The sequence below is a fragment of the Penicillium citrinum genome (genome assembly GCF_028827155.1).
Source record: "Penicillium citrinum strain IBT 23319 chromosome Unknown utg000006l:1.0-3011923.0:1.0-3012962.0, whole genome shotgun sequence".
NCBI lineage: Eukaryota > Fungi > Ascomycota > Eurotiomycetes > Eurotiales > Aspergillaceae > Penicillium > Penicillium citrinum.
The window spans coordinates 107117-127508 of record NW_026622691.1 but is presented as its reverse complement, the minus strand read 5'-3'; the positions used below and the strand labels follow the sequence as shown (position 1 = coordinate 127508).

Genomic DNA, 20392 nt, shown 5'->3' with positions numbered 1-20392 from the left:
ACCAAAAGCAAGTTCTCATGGCTTATTCGATCTATATTTTTTTCCCCAATTTTTGGATGAATTTGAACTTTTTGCTGATTGAATTTCTTCTATATATTAAAATTATATTAAGCTTCTATTCCTGAGTCCGTTCCTTACTATCTTCTCTATCCAAGATAGATTTTAGCCAAGCTTTCCAGAAGAATTAGAATCATCCCTTCTTGCAAAATTCCCTGCAAGTCCACGCGCAAGTCATCCCTTGATTGAGACATCACGTAGTTCATCGCGCCATATCCTCGGGCATCGTTCCTCCGAGAGAATGCAATGTCGATCTGTGCGGCGTAAGACTGCGCGGCTTTATCGGCAGAGCAGGGATGATGCCCGATATAGTTTCTGGCCTTGTTGATCGTCAGTTACGAGAGTACTATGTACCTGGAAGTATTCTAGACAAGCTGCAACTGTATAACCTGAGTTTCTCGTGCATAGGGAACATTATTCTCTTCTCGTTGGCAAATCATATATCTATATTCGCGACTTCTACTTGAAATGCGCATTTCTTGCTGCCTTGACGCGCAGGGATAGGGGGGTGGCGTGGTGGATCGCGATAACAGCCCAAACATCTATCAAATCCAGGGCACATTCCTTGAATACATCAGTCGGAATCACCATTTTGTGGATATTTCTCATGGCTGGTGTGTATTTCCCTCATGTAACTCACAATTTAGTTGCCTCCTCCTAATACAAAGAATAAACAGCTGTTTCACGATCAGTTGGTTAGCAGATGATGCTTCATCCTATTTTGGACTTGAGTAGCTTTAATATCGCTGTGACCTTTTTTGGTAAGATATTCCTTCACCTTTACTCGATCATTGGCTCACTCGACAGGCCTGTTCGGTCTTCTTTATGGTTTCATTTCTATTAAAATCAAACAACGATGGTATCTTGGCGAGGCTTGTGAGTATTCCTAATGTTTTCTACCCCCCCCCCCCCTCTCACAACCTCTTTACATGATTGCTAATGTTTTAGTGCCTTCATTTGTGGTCGGAACTCTCCTTGGCCCCTTCTGCGCAGACCTGATTGATGTCCATCGCTGGGCTGGAGACGATGTGGGTGCGTTGACCTACGTGAGTAAAGGTGCAACTACCAGAATGGTTTGTACAATTTCTAATAATAATATTTTAGGCCCTCACTCGGTTAGTAATCGGTATTCAGATGGTCAAGGTTGGATACGAATTGCCAAATCGATATCTCAGATTGCGACTTGTCGAGTTGATGATATGTCTACTTCCTCTAATGACAATTTCCTGGATAATCACATCATGCTTCATACTGCTGATGATACCCAAAATATCTTTTGTAAGTGAATCTTTGTTTCCGACTACTAGGGTCTACGGCTGATAATTCCAGTTGGGTGCGTTGATAATTGGTTCTTGCGTAATTTGCATTGACCCTGTTCTCTCCCAAGCAATTGCCAAAGGACCCTTTGCCGATAAGTATGTCCGAAGATACCTGCGCGAGTTCATTTCGGCTGAGGCTGGTGGAAATGATGGATTCGGATTCCCCTTTCTTTTACTATCGATTGCCCTCCTGCGATACAACAGTAGCCCTGAAGGCAATACATCCGGCCTCGATTGGATTGGAGAGAAGGATACTGGCCGTTTTGGGGGAGATGCTGGTCGTGCACTGGCACATTGGGCTGTAGAAGGCCTACTATATATGGTCGTCCTCGGCTCGGGGTATGGGCTGCTCGTTGGATTTCTTAGTCGGAAAGGATTAAGCCTGGCTTCAAAGAGAGGATGGATCGATAAAGAGAGCTTTTTGCTGTTTCCAGTTGCCATTGGAGTATGTGAAGATCCCCTGCGAAGAGGACAATGATAATAATCGAATTTAGATGTTTGTAGTTGGCACATGTGGTTGCTTTGGCTCGGATGAGACCTTGGCCTGCTTTATTGCTGGATGTGCATTGAACTGGGATGGCATGTACCATTCCGAGATTGAGGCTCGACATGATTCCTTCAACAATACGATTGAAACAACATTGAATTATGGATCATTCCTCTTCATTGGTGTCGTAATGCCCTGGGATCAATTTCATTCCCCAGAGGTTACTGGTATAACTGTCTCGCGGCTGGTTAGTTTGGGAATTTTGATTGTTCTATTTCGCCGTATCCCGGCTATCCTCTTAGGATACAGATTTATGCAAAAGGTGTGCAGTGATTGGAAAGAAGCACTATTCATGGGTTATTTCGGTCCAATTGGTAAATATCCTCACTTGCGACAAGTTTACGGAGCTGATATTGAAAATCTGTGAATCTGTAGGTCTGGGGGCTATCTCGTATGTCGAATATGCGCGTCGTCTTCTTCCAGATCCCGGAGAGAGTGACAAAGAGATCAATGATTTAACACGGGCTATAGCACCAGTGGTATATTGGCTGGTATTTTTCTCGATTATTTTTCACGGCCTATCGATTCCAATATTGAATGGTATTTACCGATTACTTCGGGTTGCAACTATTAAAGACCATCCCGTGGATGTGATACTTCTTTCCGAGAACGAGCCTATCCCTAATAACAGCGTGGTTCATCGAGACGCACACTCGGTTACAGTCAACAACCGATTCTCATGCATTTCTAATCAGACCCAGCTACTCCGCGGTCATCAAGAATTGGATATGATTCGGCTGCGGGAAAGTCAGAGTGATGAAGTACCAATAAGTCGGATTTCTTCAAAAGAATCTTCGAATCATTGCGAGCAGGCCAGGGATGTGGTTTAACAAGAGTGGTCCGGGAATATTATCTATGCTATGGCAAGTTGAATTGAACATTCTATTAAAAGGTAGAACTGAAATAAATGATGCAAATTGTATTTTGTGGAATACTGGAACACATGATTAATTATAAATCACCTCATCGTAAATCCCAGTTCTGTAGCTGACTATAAATATCTATCAACCTTCTAATGGATATGGCGACTTGATTGCATCGGGGTGATTCTCTTCAATCCAATCCATCTCCTCAACCGCAGAGTCCTTTACAGGGAAGTTGACATCGAATCCAGTCTTTGCAATCCAGTTACAAGCAGGCTTACCCATTCCCAAACCCTGCAAGCCCTCCCTGACCTCTTTGGTCATGTCAGACTCTCTTCCATTATTCCACATTGCCACGGTTCCCCAACGGCCCGTGCCCGCTTCAATGGAAATGTCTGATTCGACACCGGCGTCCTTCAAGACACCTTCAATATCACGTTCGATATCCTCGGCTTCAGACCAATGGTCAATACCCCACATTGTGAACAGGTACTGCTCAGTCGCGGAGTTATAGATATCGCCCGGGGCGGGAACCACGAACTTGACACAGTTGTGAGTTGGTTCTGGTACACTGGTTGCCGTGGGAGTTCCAACAGGGGCCACGTCGCCGTCACCATCACCAGTTGCCTCGGCATAGGCATACACGGTACCGCCATCGTTTGTGGTGGTGTAATCGTGGACGAATTCCTTGACCGGATCTCCAATACCAGTCGTCCAGGTGACAGGACCAGTTATATCCGGGATACCATACTTGCTATAATCATAGTATTCCGCAGCAGCTGTGTAAACGTAAACCTTGTTATTGTTTCCGAAATCCGTAGAGGTGTAATCGGTGAAAGTACGAGTAGGCTGTGTCTCAGTGCTCTGTGTCGTTGCACTGATTCCATCGGTTGGGAAGTCAGTGATATCGGCACATTGATCGAGAACAGTCTGGGATCCCATAATATATGGAAGTGAGACCACGGCGACAGTTTGGCTTGTATCTGTAGTAGTAGCATCCGTCTTGGTCATGGTAGATGAGCATTGACAGAAGGCACCCTGATTACCGTTGATGTCTTTTGGAGTGTTTACACAGATGTATGAAGTCGGGGTCGCGGTGGGAACTTGAATGAAACTGGTCATCGGGAAGGTTTTGATATCACCGCAATCTGTTGATGTCGGTTTGAGCATTGCATGAGACAATGTATGGCTACCCATTGTCGAAGAGCAAGTACAGACCGAATAGCTGCTACCATATATCTGTAGCTCGCACATTGGCGAGGAGGTTGTTGTTGTTGCGGCTGTGGTAGTACCAGATGATTTTTCGGTGGAGGTACTGTCAGTTGATGTAGAGTCGGTTGAAGTTGACGTGCCGCTGCTCGTGGAGGTAGAAGAGCTTGATGGAAGACTGCAAGCTGCCGCTCGCTTCTGATTGTTTCCATCTCCAGATTGTTGATTCTCGTGGGGGCACCACTGCTTTTGATCGGTTCTTTCACCCATCAGGATTCGATACATGGCGAATGGAGGATCCTTAAGATCGTGGTTATTACCATCATCGGGGTCTATAGTTTGTCGAGGAGCAAATTCAACCATCATGCGTCCGTTTAACTGGTCAGGGTTAGTGAAGTACTTCTTCATCGCTTCTTCAGTTCTCTTGGCCAGCTCATTTTCTCGTTCTTGTTCATCCTCGATCTCGTCGAGGCCAGTCTTATCGACTTGAGGTTTGTCATAGAGATGCCTGGTGATGTCAACTCCTGCCCAGGGGGCGTCATCTCCGGTCAGAAGATCCTCTAGCCAGCCCAGAGTGTCAGAATACAAGGGGCTACCACCATCACCTGGTGTCATGATAAAAATTTGGACATTGTTATCGGGATGGAGGGCCTGTCCGGTGGCACCCAATGGGTAGGCCGGGGTTGTATCTCCATCATCAGTCTGTTTGAGAACGTCGATAACTTGATTTTTCCAGGCTGGGGTGTCTTTAGACTCTTGTTCCATAGTAGGGCTTTCCCAAAAATGGCCTAGCCACGCCCCCTGTTCGGAAACGATGCCCACAGCCGTACAGCCCGTGAGTCCACCAACCCAGACTCGAGCGATCTTTCTTCCAAAGTCGATGAATCTAGAGCTGGTAAGAGAACCTTTGACTGTGTGTCTAACCTCCACAGACGCTTCTGACTTGGCAGTATCTTTCGCCAGCTCTGGCAGATTGGTCAGTAAATGATTTGACAAAAGATGAATCCAGTAGGGGAATGGGGGGAACATACTTCCTTCCTCAAACGCGTCAAATCTGCTTGAAAAGAACTCATAGTTGAGGGCTTCCAAGCCTGTTCTGTTTGGATCATCCAGGTAGGCGTAGGGGTCGTCTTCATCATTGGCTCTCTTGCCGACAGAAGGCGCTGTTGTCTGTCGGGCAACATTTAAACCTCTCTTTTCGTTGGAGGAGATAGAAGCGGAAACAGAAGCAGAATACGACGAGTAGGACGAAGCAGCAGCAGCATCGGCGGAAGTCTCTGCAGATTGGCAAGCGGAGCATTTGGGAGAGCAAGTGATTCCAGCAGAATCGCCGGTACTGGTGCTGGTCGATGTTGTTTCGGTGGCAGTAGTTGATGTGGTGGAATCCGAACTGGTAGAGCTAGAAGAGCTAGTCGAGCTTTGAGACTGAGATTCTGTCCTGTTATCGTCGTCTTTCTCGTTCTCCTTTTCGAGGTTCTCAAGGGATTCAGTAATTTCCGTAAAGTGTTTGATATTGTCCTTGAATTCTTGTTCGATCTCAGGAGTGATATCGTCCACATCAGGCAGATCCTTTTCAATCTCAGACATGCCCTGGCTTGTTAGGTCCCATCCAGAATTGATGAGATTTCCAATATCTTTGGAACCATTCTCGATCTCATTAGACGCCTTGTTGACGAAACAGGAGGCAGCTTTGAAGATACTGAAGAGCCCTCCACCAGAGCCACAGCTATCATCAGAAGATCCCCCGTCTGAGCCGTCGCTACTCTTGCGATTCTCGACATAGTTCTTTACCCTGTCCTTTGTCTTGCTCAGGTTATCCTTGACCTTATCGTATGTATCTTTGTCGGTGAGATCAGAGTTCTGGACATTGTCGTTGAATTTTGTGAGCCAGCCAGCCAATGCTACACCTTCGGTAGTCTGTGCTGCTTTATCGGAAGAGGCTGTCACAGTGGGTGCCTCATTCATCAAGTCCTCCCATGCCTCTGTGGTAACAGGAGCTCGAGTCTCCTCGGCAGATAGCAGTGCCGCTACATCAGATGAAGAGGTTCCAGTCAGCGTGGACAGCATAGATGACATATCATCACTATCCGGGACATTGTCAAGTCTAGCACTCGACGTGGTCGAGTCACTGGATTGGGAAGTAGAGGAGGTCTGTGAGGGACCAGGGGTTGTTAACGGGGTGCTTTCTGTAGGAGTGGTTGATCCAGACGCATTCGAGCCTGTGGAAGTTTCGGCTGTAGTTGAGCCAGCAAAAGTGCTGGACGAGCCACTCTCAGTAGTTCCAGGAGTACCGGATGAGGTTGAGCCATCGGAAGTACTGGACGGATCACTGTTGCTGGATGTAGTAGAGCTGGATACAGCCAAGGGAGTGGATGCTCCAGCTTTAGAAGTTGAACCAGCAGGTCCACTGGGGGTTTTCGAGCCAGGGGGCTTTCCGGTTGCGCTATGTCCATTCGATGTAGTCGTATCAGATCCATCTGGGACAGCAGGAGAGTCAGATGTAGTTGACTCTGAAGCATTCTCAGCTGTGGTAGAAGTAGATGAGTCCGAGGCCGTCACAGTTGTGGTCAAGCTAGCAGTGTCCTTAGCTGTGGTTGATCCAGCACGGGCAGGACCAGAAGGCTTGGGAGTAGTCTTAGTGTTGCTCGGTGTAGGAACGCCCTTGGGTCCGGACTGGCTGTTCGTAGCGGAAGGAGGAGAAGGGGTTGGAGGTGTTGACGAAATATCGGCATCGGTGTTCGATTGAGTAGTACTATCGCTGGAAGTCTCCGGAACATAAGGGGTCGATGAGCCCGGTGTGTTTGGAGCACCGGATCCCGGATCCTGAGCTTTGTTAGGGGTTGTTCCTGGAGCACCTCCAGAGGTAGTTGTCGTTTCTTTAGCTGGGGCACTACTCTGAGGCTGGCTGGGAGTTGGTGCCTCGCTAGGAGAGCCATCTGGCGTAGCTGTGGTCTCTCCAGCGGGAGCACCGCTTTGAGGAGGTTGACCAGGTGTTGGTTCCTCGCTAGGGGAAGAATTGGGTACAGCGGTTGTGGTATCTTCAGATGCCGACTCGCCAGATCCTGGTTCTCCTTCTTGGATGGCGCTAAAGTGGATGACAGGAGTAGAAGCCTCGGGGACGGTCACGGTAGTCGTTAGGTGCTGGATCCATGTTGCAACAGAGGGAGCAAATTGGACCGGAGTCAAAGTCACGGTACAAGGATCTCCACGGCAGGGAGGGACTGAAGGTGTGCTTGAAGCTCCTGGGGACGAGATGCCCGGTGGAGTGGACTTAGCAAAGTCTACGACCACTGTCGAGCCACTTGGTGCAACTACATCTGCAAAGATTGCGGTGACAGATGGAGTGCCAGATACGAGAGACTCATAATTTGTAATATCTCCAGTGATGGGACCCCCAATAGGGTTATAAGATGCACTGGTCCCCGGCAGGAGGGAAAGCAGTGAGACAGCTAGCCCGTTCCTGTTCAAGAACATAGTGATTGACAGGACCCGGATGAAAGCTATCGTTTGGCGATAGGAACTGGAAATATTTTATTTGGGAGGAAATCACAAGTCTTATATCTCTGCGTTGTCTATTTTAGTAGATGAAATGTCTATATTAGCAGCCCCCAATCCTGAAGTATATCCGTACTATTATGAGAAAGCCTCACAGCCTTGCAAACTCAACTGTCAAGATTGATGTATACATAACACGGTACGATACAAAACAGATACGTTTTGTCCGTCAGCACAATTTGCCCAATATGGGAACTTCTTGCGGGAATTTTTGATCTGAATAACATTCGGCCCCTGCTGATCAAGCACAGAACAAGGAGCTAGACTTAAGTCTAGCTCCTTGTTCTGTTCTTCGCATCTGCCAACCTTGGCAGATGCGAGGCTCAAGGGCCAATAAAATCCCATTGTATCAGGCCGTGGAGAGCCTTGTGTTAGCAAGCCCTGTCTCAAGTACATGAAACTTCATTCCCATTCGACTGGCGAGTCTAGAATTTCCGGCGGGGCTCAGTACATGATGTGGGTCCAGTTGTTAATTTGGCCCCAGGAACCAAATGAAGCAGCATTTCGATCATCAGGAACCTATTTGTGATGAATGGGGGCGGTTTAGATTTTTGGGGGCTAATTGAGTGGGTAAGTGTGTACCCCCTAGGGGATTGAAATATGGTTGAGACGTTACTATTCTGTGTTCCCATTCATGCCGTATATCGTTGACACCAGAGCGGCATTCGGCCAAATATCCGTCTTGTTATATTGAATGATACCTAAAATAGAAGCTTTAGTACAATTAACTGAAGCTGCACCATTCTACTGGTAAAGTTCGGCTGTGTAGAATGATCAGCATCCGGCTGTGCCGTACATAGTACGTAGCGAGCCTGACTGCGAAGTTACAGATTAACTGACGAAGTGCTCATTGGTAGATATCAACATTTTAAGACCCACCTCATCACACCAGCAGACTGCATCTAGCCCACTTAACAACCTTCTTCTGTTTGACATCGACTCATGCAAACCACTTTATATTGTGGGGGCGGTGTCTGCCTTGCTTCAAAGAATAAGATTTGTGACGTCGAAAAGTTCTTCACTGCAAAACCAAAACAAATCCCTTTGCTCATTTAGAATCCTTCCAGTCTTCGCCCCCAGCCCTCAAAATTGTCTTCAAACTATCTCAAAGACAACTTATTTCAAGGCCAATATTCTCGATCAGCCATGGACGCAGCTGAAGAGCGACGTCGCGCAATTCCAGCTGGTCTTGTAGTTAGTGGGTGCGGAAGACATTGCCTTGAAGATGTCCGTCGTGGAGTCAATTGGGCTGCCGAAAAGTCCCCGAGGCATCTTGCCGATGCTCTGCAAAAGGGAATCCGGGGTGCTGTTCGAGAGTTTGACGAAGAAATCACCTTCTATCTTGTCGCAGAAGCTGAGGCTCCCTTGGAAGATGTTGATCCATGGCATTTATCTTTCATGAAATCCCTCCGTCTCTGGGAGGCATTGATCAAACGTGGATGGAACATCAATCAACGCAGCACTCGAGAACCACAAAATAAAAGATATAGGTTGATCGATTTCGTCTGTAATCGAGAAGATCTCGTTGACTGGTTACTTGACCACGGAGCTACATTAGACGATGGCGAGAAGGATACTTATTTCACTCCACCAATCCTGCAAGTCGTGGCGGAAAATGGATCCGTGGATCTCTACAAACGACTGCAGAAACTGGGAGCACCTCATGGGCCACGGGAACTTCATGTTGCCGTTAAAAAGTCTTGTCTTGGAATACATATGCCTATGGTGCGCTTTCTCGTGGACGAAATCGGATGCGATGTCAATCAACTGGATGGAGATGAGTACTTTAATGTCAGTTACACCAACATGTTTTATGGCCCACCGCTGTGGTGGGCTATACAAGACTCGACGGGAGGAGAGGACGCTGTTCGATTTTTACTCCAACGTGGGGCAGATCCATATCTGAATGGCATGGATTTTATGAAGGATGCAGAAAAACGAAAGAATACTGGTGTGCTTGAAGTAATGCAGGAATGGAAAGACGGCAAGATTCCGGTGCAAAAGAAGGATTGATAATCGGAGCAATAGTCGAATTTGCACGATCAAATATCACGACATTCAGTATAAACCGTGGATAGTCTACTAGACTCAATACTATTGAGTCTAATACTAGTAGTATTGGGGTGGTGGCACTGGATTAAGGCAATTGCAATGAATATCCATCTGCGATTATACAAGAGATCTGACATTTACTTGCACACACCATCTGGTCCACCACAGCTACCCAAGTCATGAACTCGATGACTGATATGTCCAGAGGTATAAACGCAGGCTTTCAATATATCATTGAATATCAATGGATTGAGTCATTTGAAGGGTATCGGCCCCCGGCCTTCGTTAGTGCATACATATGGAAGTATTTTACAGCGCCGTGTGATAGAAACCCCATATTGGGTAAACTCAGTAGCATTGCGTAGCTATCATCAACTGAATAGCCTCGAGTATTGACTGTAGAAAGAGCTTAAATCGGTCTTATTTGTTCAGTGGGAAAGCTTTCTTTGTCATCGTGGATGTTGATTGTTTCTTATCTGGCCATTCGATGCTGCATTAATTCGATGGTGTTTACTAGGAAACAAAAAAAATCGTCCAAATAATCATCGGCAATGCTAAAAAAATTCAGCTCTAACAAAGTTACAGAAGCGCGTTTCGAATCAAATATTGCAGGCTCAGGATTAAATATAAAATCATCGGTACTAAAAGGTACTGTAATATATTATTTAAAAGACAAGGAAGAAAATAGAACTACTCAGGATTTGATTTGTCCAGCTATTTACGAGAACCATAAAAATATACTCCTCATCATGCGCAGCATGAAAAACCTCGGCTAACAAAGTCACAAAATTCAGCAATGCATTCACCCCAACAAGCTGACTTGTTCAACATTAAAGATCGGCATGATCTCGTCTTCCTCGGTCGGAAGAACCCACATGCACCGAATGAAGCTCCACAAGCCGACGCGAATATAAACCCGCGGCTCCGCGGGGAACTTCAATCCCAATCTATCAACCATGTCGTGAGTACATCCTATTCCCCATATAAAACATTTGAATATCGAAACTAATGATGATAGTTCAATCATTACCACCCTCGGTCTTCGCGCCGCCCCTGGCGAGTCAGTACCCAACCATGCCACTTCATTTCTCGTGGCCAACTGGGTCCTCGCGTATGTTGTGATGAGTACGCGCGGAACAAAGTTTTTCGCCGGTCTAGATCACAATGTTGCCCCTCGCGAGGATCTCAGTAAATACGGTGAAGCTGCAGTGCAATCTGGAAAGATTAGTCGCAGTGCGTTGAACAAATTGAAGAGACAGGAGGCGGCGCATGCCAATGCCGTAGAAGGATTCCCCTTGTTTGTTGCAGCTGGTATGTGAACTATCGCTTTTGCAAGAGTTGTGCTAACTAATTCATTAGTTCTCGCTGCGCTGGTCGCGGGTGTTCCTGCGGAGAGTATCAACACCATTGGCGTGTGGTATACTGCCTCACGCTTGGCTTATAGTTGGTGCTACTCTTATATTGAGTCGCCGGGTCTGAGTTATTTGCGTTCGGTCGCTTGGTGGTCTGGAAATATTAGCTGTATCACTGGTCTTGTGTTGGCAGGCAAAAAGCTGTAAAAATATGCTTCCGTCTATCTTCGCGATGAATACGGCAGCTCTTAGTATGAAATTCGGGCATAAATCAGCTAGAGATTGCTACAAATAGCGAATTCCAAATCTAAATTGATGCTTTAGCAAAATGAAGAATCTTTTATGAAGGAATTTAATTTGGTGAGAATTTTCTCAACGAAACGGCTCCATCCCGCAGACAACTTCTATAACCCCGCGATTGGTGGAGAATCTCTCATGGATGCGCGCAAATCATCTTTTCCAAGACGGCACAATCCATCCCAGCCACAGAAAGCTACAAATGCTCATGCTGGCTCTTACGAAGCTCAAGTTATAACCCTGTAGAACGTACTTTACCCCATACTCCCATCATTTAGTTAGGCTCTCCACATCCTTGGCATGCGGGGAGCAATCGGCAACCCACTTGATACAATTTCGTTGATCTTTGCTCTGCAGACATGTCTTTGAGACTTTCTACAGGCGGGAAATCTTGCTCAATCCCCGTGTGCCAGTGTTTTTTTTATTAATAGACGGAAATGCAGATCTCCATTCTACCGTTAGTCTAGGTATATAAGAGTCACCTGTAGCTCAATTTTTTCAGCTGTTGTTGTTGTTTTCTGATCTGTAGGCTGTCGTGACACGAAACGATGAAGGTTCTTGCAATTGCGGCGCTGTTTGCCGGTGCGGTATCTGGCCTGGCTTCTGGCCATGTTATCCCTGGTGCGCATATCATTCCAGCGAAAGAGACTACCGCTCTTCGCAAGGTTGGTGCCCATGGGCAGAAGTACCCGGATCGTCGAACTATCACCATTCGGTCTTCGAAAAATGATACCGATGATGTGTCGGATGATTTCCTCTGGGGAATCAAGAAGGCGAACCATGGTGGAAGATTGCTGCTGCAGAAGCGTAAGAAATATGTCATTGGGAAAAAGCTGGATTTGACCTTCCTGGATAATATCGAGGTGCAACTGGATGGTGAACTAAAGGTGAGACCGTCGATGTTCACGTTCTCGACATTGAAAATTTACTGACCATTGGAAGTTCACCGACGACATTGATTACTGGCAAGCCAACAACTTCTACTATTCATTCCAGAAGTCAATTACTTTCTGGCGATGGGGTGGCAAGAATATCAAGATTTTCGGCCATGGTACACTCAATGGCAATGGACAGGCATGGTATGATGCTTTCTCCGGAGCTGAGATCCTGGTAAGCGGAGATACTGTCTAGTCCATGGCATGCTGTGTAAGCATCAGGCTGACATCCGCAGGACCCGGACAACACTTTCTATCGACCTATCCTGTTCTTGACGGAGAATGCGACTGGCGTTAGCGTTGAGGGCATTACGCAACTAAACTCACCTTGCTGGACCAACTTCTTCGTGCAATCCAAGGACGTCTCTTTCGACAATGTATTCATCAATGCTTACTCCACCAACGCATCTGTGAGTGACCTGGTCTTCGAATATACCCACACCTAGCAATCCATTCTGACAAACCTAGTCTTTACCCAAGAATACTGATGGATTCGATTCGTTAAATGTGGATGGACTTAGCGTGACGAATACCAGAATTGATATTGGCGATGACTGCTTTTCTCCTAAGCCCAATACCTCCAACATTTTCGTGCAGAACCTGTGGTGCAATAATACCCACGGTGTGAGTATGGGAAGTATTGGCCAGTATGCGGGTCAGCTTGATTATATTGAGCATGCGTATATTGAGAATGTTACTCTATTGAATGGACAGGTGAGTTCTACGCTATCCTATAAAAAGCTAATTATCGATGCTGACAACAACAGAACGGAGCCCGCCTTAAGGCTTGGGCTGGTCAAAATGTCGGATACGGCCGCATTAACAACATTACCTATCGCAACATTCATATCGAGAATACCGATGCTCCCGTGGTTTTGGATCAGTGCTACTTCAATGTGGATGCAGAGGAGTGTGCCGCCTATCCTTCCGCGGTTAACTTCACAAACATCGTCTTTGACAACATTCATGGAACATCATCCGGCAAGAATAAGAAAGTCGTCGTGGACTTGACCTGCTCGCCGAACGCCGTCTGCTCGAATATTAAACTCTCGAATATTAACCTTACCAGCCCCGCGGGAAGCCCTCCGGAGATCGTTTGTGATGGTATTCAGGGAGATATTGGAGTCGAGTGCATCTCCAGCAATAGTACTAGCTCCTAGATAGGCTCTGGCTTTGATTGCGACAGAAGATCATCACAAAATCAAGTCAAGTAATTATCTGTGAATGAAAGTACATTTCGGACTTCAGAATGAGGCGTCTTACTGGAAGTTTGCCATCAAGTAGGACGAGAACAGTAACTCCGTTGATAACGAGTCCTGCATTTCGTGCCACACTCAACGTCTCATACCCTGAAGGTACGTCGGACCAACGGAGACTTTTAACAAAGCCATGATTTTTCAAATACAAACTTCGAATGTGGTTTAGAACGCGTATCTTTGTTGAGTTTGTGGGGAAGAAGAAACGCCACCTCTGCCAAGTTGCCAAGTAGGACCAAGCATCAGCCCGATACGCCCAGGGGAAGAAACAAATTTGAAGAGAAAATATCCTTACAAGCATCCAGAAGAAGATCTTAAACTTGCATACGAAATCATATATACTAGATCTGCAGCTAGAAATAACCTCTAATGCAACGAAACATTGCTAATTCATATCTGACAATCCCCACAATATAGCAGTCCCACATGGGAGAATCTATATCCGCTCATGCGTGTGGATTGGATTTAGTCTCGCAGATAACCAATGAATCACAGCCTCGTTTCCACGCTGACCAATCGATTAGAATGGAGAGACGTACACCCGCATTCTAGCTGTCATCTTTAGATGTGGAGAAGCTCCGCCCCCAGATTGGGTCTTTCTCCCCGGATTTTCTGCGGTTGTGGAAGAAAGGGGGGGTTATAAAAGTTGCCCACTCATCCAATTTGATCTCAGAATCAAGATAGTAAGAAGAATGGAGAAGACAAAGACGAACGATCATCACCACGTCGAGGAGGGGGTTGACTCGACTGTGGAATCAGGACCGAAGAATGATTTCTACGTGGAGGATCGCGTTGCTCATCTCTCCGAGGAACATCGTCAGTATCTCCTTGCTAGACATGGTACTCTTGACCTTGATCCAATCCCTGATATGAATGATGCCGATCCGTATAATTGGTCAACATGGCGGGTGAGGGATATCCATGCGTTTTACCAAAATATCCCACGGTCAACGCTAATGCGACGCAATAGAAAACACTAAACCTCTCCCTCGTCGTATTCCATGCCATGATCGGTTTATCTACAGCTGCATCTATCCAGTCTGGCTTCGTTGAAATCTCCGCCGACCTCGGCGTCAGTATGCAACGAACCAGCTACCTTGTCTCCCTGTTCATCGCAATATTAGGTGGTGCTCCGTTGTTTTGGCGACCATTGAGTAATAAGTTCGGTCGACGACCGATATTTCTCATCTCTTTGATTTGCTCTCTCATTGGGAATGTTGGCTGTGCGGAAAGTCATACCTATGCCACGATGGGTCTTTGTCGTGCCATCACGGCTTTTTTTATTTCTCCTGCAGCAGCCATTGGTAGTGCTGTCGTTGCGGAGGTTTTCTTTAAAAAAGATCGCGCTAGATGTATGGGATACTGGACCTTGATGGTGACCATCGGAGTTCCCATATCGCCCTTTCTATTCGGTTTTGCTGTCATGAGAGTGGGATATCGCTGGATCTACTGGAGTCTCGCTATTGTAAGTTCGATTGAAGCTATATTCCGGCTAAAACCTCGGATCTAGCACATTGGGTGACTCATGCTGATATTATTCAAGGTCAACGGCGCTCAATTTCTTCTGTACTTTCTCTTCGGATCTGAATCCCTCTACGTTCGTGATGAAACGGCCACAAACGTGACCAGCGTCAAGGAGAGCATGTTCAAATTTCGTCGTATTGATCCCACTCCCCTCCGACCGTGGGACTTTGTACAACCATTGGTATATACCTTGAAGCCCTGCGTCATGATCCCGGCTTGCGCCTATGCAATGGTATTCCTCTGGGGCGGCATCGTGCCCACTATCATGATCCCACAGATATTTCCCGAGCAGTTCGGGTTCAATTCACAGGAAACTGGGCTTCAGTTTCTTGGCCTCATCGTTGGATCTGTTCTGGGTGAGCAAATTGGTGGTTTAATCTCAGATCGATGGATGCTACTTCGTGAAAAGAAAAGTGGTCGCTATCCGGAGCCAGAGTATCGACTATGGCTAAGCTACATTGGCCATGCGCTTGTCATTTGTGGTGTTGTCGTCTTTTGCGTACAATTGGGTAATGCTGGTCCAAATTGGAATATATCTCCAATTATTGGGATCGCTATCTGTGGTGCTGGCAATCAAATCGTCACCACAATTAACATTACTTACTCCGTTGACTGCTACCGAGCTGATGCAGCCAGTGTTGGTGTTTTTATCACCTTCGTTCGTCAAACATGGGGCTTCATTGGTCCCTTCTGGTTTCCACAACTATTTGAGAATTCAGGATGGGCTGCTGGTGCCGGAGCCGGCGTTGCGATGGTTGTGGGAATTTCTATAATCCCGACTATTTTGTTGCAGTGGTTTGGATCAAAGTGGCATTAGCCTCTTCCGAATACGCGAGAATGCTCTCACTGCTAGCTGTTTGAAGTGATAGACAACGAGATCAAATAGTATGCTAGTGTATATCATTAAATCGCGCTACCTGTGTAGATAAATTATCGGATACCATAATGGTAGTCGGATCATTGTAGACATTGACAAGAAACCAGACGAATCCTGATTTGCACAGGATGTTCCTTTTGTTTGGAGAATACTATAAGGTCATTATATATGTTCTATCGACGCTGACAATTAACCACGGGGATATTGCAATTGCATAACTCGAAATCCCCAGCGGCAGCGAACTTTGTAGAGCATTTTGAATCACTCTCACTTTTCATATTGTGCGAGAAGAATCCTCATACTAGATAGTGATACTAAGCACTAACAATGTGAGAAATTGATATAAGATTTGAATGAAAGCGGATACATTTTGAGTAAGAATGCCCCCATTAGTTAGTTGTTAGTATGCCAATTACTTAACTGCCGACAAAGATCAATATATACAAATCATTGCTCATTACAATACTAATAACACCGCTTATACCTAGCCTATCGAAACAATATTTCCAAATTAACATTCACAATGAACCCCAGGAGCTCAATTACCATCCCTCAACCCTCCGCATAGCCAAATGCATCCCTTCAACCGGCTTCGTCGTAACAGCCCCAGCAATATGAATCTCCTGCTTAGGATCCTGCATTTCAAAACTAAACCTGCCCACAACACCCGCAAGCGCACATCTCAACTCAGCCCGAGCAAAATCCTTCCCAATACAAGATCGCTGTCCATGCAAAAATGTGATCTGTGCAAAATTCGTACTGGCGCCCCCGTTATTGTTGGGTACTTGTTTGCCTGTTTTCGGGTCTGTGTCGATCCAGCGCTCGGGAAGGAATTCATCTCCGTTGGGACCCCAGAATAGAGGGCTTCGGTTGATTGCGTATGGAATTAGTAGGATACGGGTTCCCTTTGGTACGCGTTTTCCGGCGATCATGGTGTCTCGGATACTTTCGCGGATTGTGACGGGGACTGTGGGGTATAGACGTAGGACCTCTTGGCAAATGCCGTTTAGTAGAGGAAGGGATTCGAGGTCTTGGTGGGTGATTTGGGATGAGCCTGAGGGTATTTGGGCGCGAATTTCATCACGCAGTCTGGTTTGGTATTCGGGGTGGAGGGTGAGAAGGTAGCATGCCCATGTCAGAGCGCTGGCGGTTGTTTCATGCTATGGAAGTCAGTATCAGACACAGTAAGGCGTGGTGTTGGTAAATGGATGACTTACACCAGCAGCGAGGAATGTTAGCATTTGGTCCACTAACTCCGTATCAGAGAAATCTCCGCCCAACATCATCGTACCAAGAATATCTGCTTCAAGGTCCTTTGCTGAGGCCTTTGATTGGGCGAGAGATGTGCGCTTTTCGCGGACAATGTCATTGCACAAGTCTCTGAGAAATCCGGTCTCATCAGCGACAACTTTATTCAAACGCCAAGGAACGCGTTGGGCGATCCACTGAGGGAGGATGAAGTTCATGGCGAGGAAGGCCATTTTCTCGGTTGTTGGTTCAAGGATGTTCAAGAAGCTTTCAGCCACTTTGTTGTCACTGTTCTGTAGAGAGCGGAAGTCTCGGCCCATTGCGGCAGGACCAATAATATCGAGAGTGAGACGGCTTTTGGGTTGTTAGCCGCTATTCTATATAGAAATAGTTCAATATTATACTCGAGATGTCGAGACATACCTGGCCCATACACCCATTTCAGCCTTACCGACTCCATCCTGTGGACTCGTTCCCTCCATTGGGTTTTGAACGAGTTCTTTTTCCATCTCCTCAAGGAACTGATTTGTTTTATCCCACATGAGAGTATACATAGATCGAATGTTTTTGATATTGAAAGCTGGCGTTAAAGCCTTGCGCTGCTTTCTATGTGCGGGGCCCTCAGAAAGAATCAGACCGAATCCCAGAATACGCGCAAGGAAATTTCGAGCACGCCAGGGCTTTTCGAAATCGTAGGTATTTGTGCTCATGATATCCAACAAAGCTTGGTGATTGGTGGCAATGAGGTAACTCTGGCTTATACTATCGCGCATATGAATGAGGCCATCATTGGGGACCGTTCTCATCCATTCCAATGGTGTGTGTCCTCGCGGCGAATCGAAGATGATTTTGGCATTGTTAAAGAGACCGGGTATTGTTGGCAGATGGCGCAGTGGATTAAGGAATAATGGGTAGATGAAAAAGTTGTAAATCCCCTTTGCTAGAAGATTGACGCCTAGAGCACCTAGAACCAGAGTGCGAAAGGCATAGTCAGGTAAGAGGAAGTTTCGAAGTAAATAGCCCTCGACGATGGCGAGGACTGATATGATCGGTATATTCATGATTTCTCGCGGGGCAGAAGAGATGCGGAAGAGAGATGAGATACTAACAGAGCCTGTGGGGAGAAACTTGAGAATTTTAAAGGCTCCACCGCGTTATTAGTTCTGTAGCATAAAACCTGTACATATGATGTTGATGTGATCATAAAAATCCATCATGAATGACATGATCTTTTTTTGTCAATAGAGTATGGGGTAAAGAATGCGGGGGATTCCAGTCCGATATCCCAGAAGAGTAACCAGGACGTCTCCATCTGAAAATCACAATAAAATGACATCGTCTGCGCAAAAAGCGTCCCGTCGGTCCTTTTTGAGTCGACCCGATTTGGCGGGACTCCGGGGATATTGTACCTGAAATGGACTAGCGTGGCCCTGTATCGGGTTAGCGTGGAACTTAGAGTTAGGGTTCCTGACATGTGAAATGATGAGTAATCATCACAGTATTTGAAGAACAACACAGGAAATATGGAGATGTTTGCGGAAAAAAGGCATGATTGCATATGATTGTGAGTGTAGAAGTTTGAAAGTGTCACAAGGGGCGGCTTGTCTTGATTTAAGGGTGGAACAGGTCTGTAGGGCTGATGTGATACAAGATCACAATCTCTGTACAACGTGAATCCCATAATAGATCGAATGGACAGAAATCCTAGTTATATGTTACTGTACTAAAACTACGCATTCTGGGTACTAGACGTAGCTCCGTCAATTCGTCATTATCATAGTATATACAACTTGAATATAATAAACGCTGCATCTACTCAGCCAATTCGGTCAACCAGCTCTTAACCTTCTTACCCTGCGCCGTCTCAGTTGAATCGCCCAGGTATAGGTTATAGATCGGCGCCACATGACACTCTCGATGCCCAATAAACAATTCCACTCTCTCAAACCCTTCTTTCATTTTACCCGCAAACTCCTGGATGATCGGGAGCAGGATCTCATTTCCTCCGCCGGTAATGAGTACCTGCTCCACCGGGAAATCCTTATACCATTCCACTGGCGCACTGCACAGATCTGTATAGTTGTCGCGGGGGCTCGTACCGATGTACGCGCTGGCCCAAGGCTGTGCGACAGCTTGTGTGATGAGATCGCCGCCGTGGTAGATCTCTTGATCGGGAAATTCGGTGTCAAGGAGGGTCCATGGGGCAATCATGGCAGCGCCGCCGAGCTTGGAGTTTTCGGGGAGTATGATAGGCTCGATTTGGGGGTGTGGGTGAGCGAGGTGCGAGAGAACTCCCCCAACAAGGTTTCCACCGGCTGAATCTCCTCCCAGGAAGATAGTTGAGGGTGATTGGCCGCTAGAGAGAATGAAGCGCAAGGCGGAAACGGCCTGTTTCAATTGTGTTGGGTAGGTGGCTGTCGGAGCAAGGGTATAGGTGAGGCAGAACACAGCTAGAGATTTATTGGAACGCGCGAGGGTTTGGACAAGTTGTGCGTAGAATTTGAAGTAGCCCATATTAGCGGGCAGACCGAAACCACCACCTATTAGGATACCACTGTTAATTGACCATTGCGTTGTCTACTGAATCCAAGAAACTGAAGCTCACCATGGTACCAGATCATGACATTCTTCGCATTGCGATCTCCAATGCCAGTGACCCAGAGCACCATTCTCTAGTTGGACGGTTTGCGCCTGGACACGTGCCTTGCGCGCGTATTGCTCGTAGACTTTGTCAGACGAGGGCACCGCATACTGCATTTGTGCAGGCGTAAGACGAGCAGTGACTTTGCGGAAGACTGCGTAGCCGACATGGAGGAAGAGGGTTTTGGCCTGACGTTCAGTACGCCAGAGTCCAGTCAATATGGAGAAGAAGGCGGCGATTGAGATTGAGGCAAGAGCTGGAAGGAAATCCAACTTTTGCTGCAGCGTGAGCTTCACGGACATTTTGAGCAAGCAATTGCAACTGGAAAAGCAATTGCGGCGAAGATAGTCAATTGCTACGTGATAGTCATGACCAGTCACTGCGGCATAAGTGCATGATATACCAAAAACCTCGGCCAGGACCTCGGTGGTCGGTGGGCAGCAGACATCCTCGGTGGGTCTGAAAGTGTGAAAAGCAAAAAAGTGCGGAGGTCGGAGTTCGCAATGGTATCCGTTTAGGGCAAGGATGAGCATGGGCCGAGGTCGCGTAAGTATGAAGTGGTGAGGAAGTAGATTGGAATGATGGATTCAGAACTAAGTGGTTTGAGGTTTTTATGAGAATATCTGCTATTTCAACAATAAAAGAGAAACGAAAAAAAAA

At 46.6% G+C, this 20392-nt stretch overlaps 8 protein-coding genes across 8 annotated transcripts; 5 read left to right on the top strand and 3 right to left on the bottom strand.

Moving 5' to 3' along the window:
- Positions 1 to 664: 664 nt before the first annotated feature.
- N7469_006594 (putative plasma membrane antiporter) lies at positions 665 to 2753 on the top strand (the record flags this gene model as incomplete). Its single annotated transcript, XM_056645512.1, has 7 exons — positions 665 to 671; positions 865 to 933; positions 1006 to 1130; positions 1162 to 1335; positions 1387 to 1821; positions 1871 to 2237; positions 2299 to 2753. The coding sequence occupies 7 exons, from the start codon at positions 665 to 667 to the stop codon at positions 2751 to 2753; spliced, it is 1632 nt and encodes a 543-aa protein (XP_056498953.1).
- A 174-nt stretch (positions 2754 to 2927) lies between these two features.
- Positions 2928 to 7469, bottom strand: N7469_006593 (uncharacterized protein; the record flags this gene model as incomplete). The annotated part of the gene is made up of 2 exons (XM_056645511.1): positions 2928 to 4960; positions 5027 to 7469. 2 exons carry the CDS (start codon positions 7467 to 7469, stop codon positions 2928 to 2930), a joined length of 4476 nt encoding a protein of 1491 aa, XP_056498952.1.
- A 1227-nt stretch (positions 7470 to 8696) lies between these two features.
- N7469_006592 (ankyrin repeat domain-containing protein) lies at positions 8697 to 9563 on the top strand (the record flags this gene model as incomplete). The annotated part of the gene is made up of 1 exon (XM_056645510.1): positions 8697 to 9563. One exon carries the CDS (start codon positions 8697 to 8699, stop codon positions 9561 to 9563), a length of 867 nt encoding a protein of 288 aa, XP_056498951.1.
- Positions 9564 to 10558: 995 nt separating this feature from the next.
- On the top strand, positions 10559 to 11161 carry N7469_006591 (MAPEG family protein; the record flags this gene model as incomplete). The annotated part of the gene is made up of 3 exons (XM_056645509.1): positions 10559 to 10563; positions 10621 to 10913; positions 10962 to 11161. The coding sequence occupies 3 exons, from the start codon at positions 10559 to 10561 to the stop codon at positions 11159 to 11161; spliced, it is 498 nt and encodes a 165-aa protein (XP_056498950.1).
- A 638-nt stretch (positions 11162 to 11799) lies between these two features.
- On the top strand, positions 11800 to 13346 carry pgxB (uncharacterized protein; the record flags this gene model as incomplete). The annotated part of the gene is made up of 5 exons (XM_056645508.1): positions 11800 to 12138; positions 12194 to 12361; positions 12423 to 12596; positions 12655 to 12900; positions 12954 to 13346. The coding sequence occupies 5 exons, from the start codon at positions 11800 to 11802 to the stop codon at positions 13344 to 13346; spliced, it is 1320 nt and encodes a 439-aa protein (XP_056498949.1).
- A 788-nt stretch (positions 13347 to 14134) lies between these two features.
- N7469_006589 (uncharacterized protein) lies at positions 14135 to 15783 on the top strand (the record flags this gene model as incomplete). Its single annotated transcript, XM_056645507.1, has 3 exons — positions 14135 to 14350; positions 14413 to 14907; positions 14986 to 15783. 3 exons carry the CDS (start codon positions 14135 to 14137, stop codon positions 15781 to 15783), a joined length of 1509 nt encoding a protein of 502 aa, XP_056498948.1.
- A 602-nt stretch (positions 15784 to 16385) lies between these two features.
- On the bottom strand, positions 16386 to 18152 carry N7469_006588 (cytochrome P450; the record flags this gene model as incomplete). Its single annotated transcript, XM_056645506.1, has 3 exons — positions 16386 to 17003; positions 17061 to 17445; positions 17515 to 18152. The coding sequence occupies 3 exons, from the start codon at positions 18150 to 18152 to the stop codon at positions 16386 to 16388; spliced, it is 1641 nt and encodes a 546-aa protein (XP_056498947.1).
- Positions 18153 to 18903: 751 nt separating this feature from the next.
- N7469_006587 (lipase/thioesterase family protein) lies at positions 18904 to 20034 on the bottom strand (the record flags this gene model as incomplete). The annotated part of the gene is made up of 2 exons (XM_056645505.1): positions 18904 to 19645; positions 19697 to 20034. The coding sequence occupies 2 exons, from the start codon at positions 20032 to 20034 to the stop codon at positions 18904 to 18906; spliced, it is 1080 nt and encodes a 359-aa protein (XP_056498946.1).
- Positions 20035 to 20392: the final 358 nt, after the last annotated feature.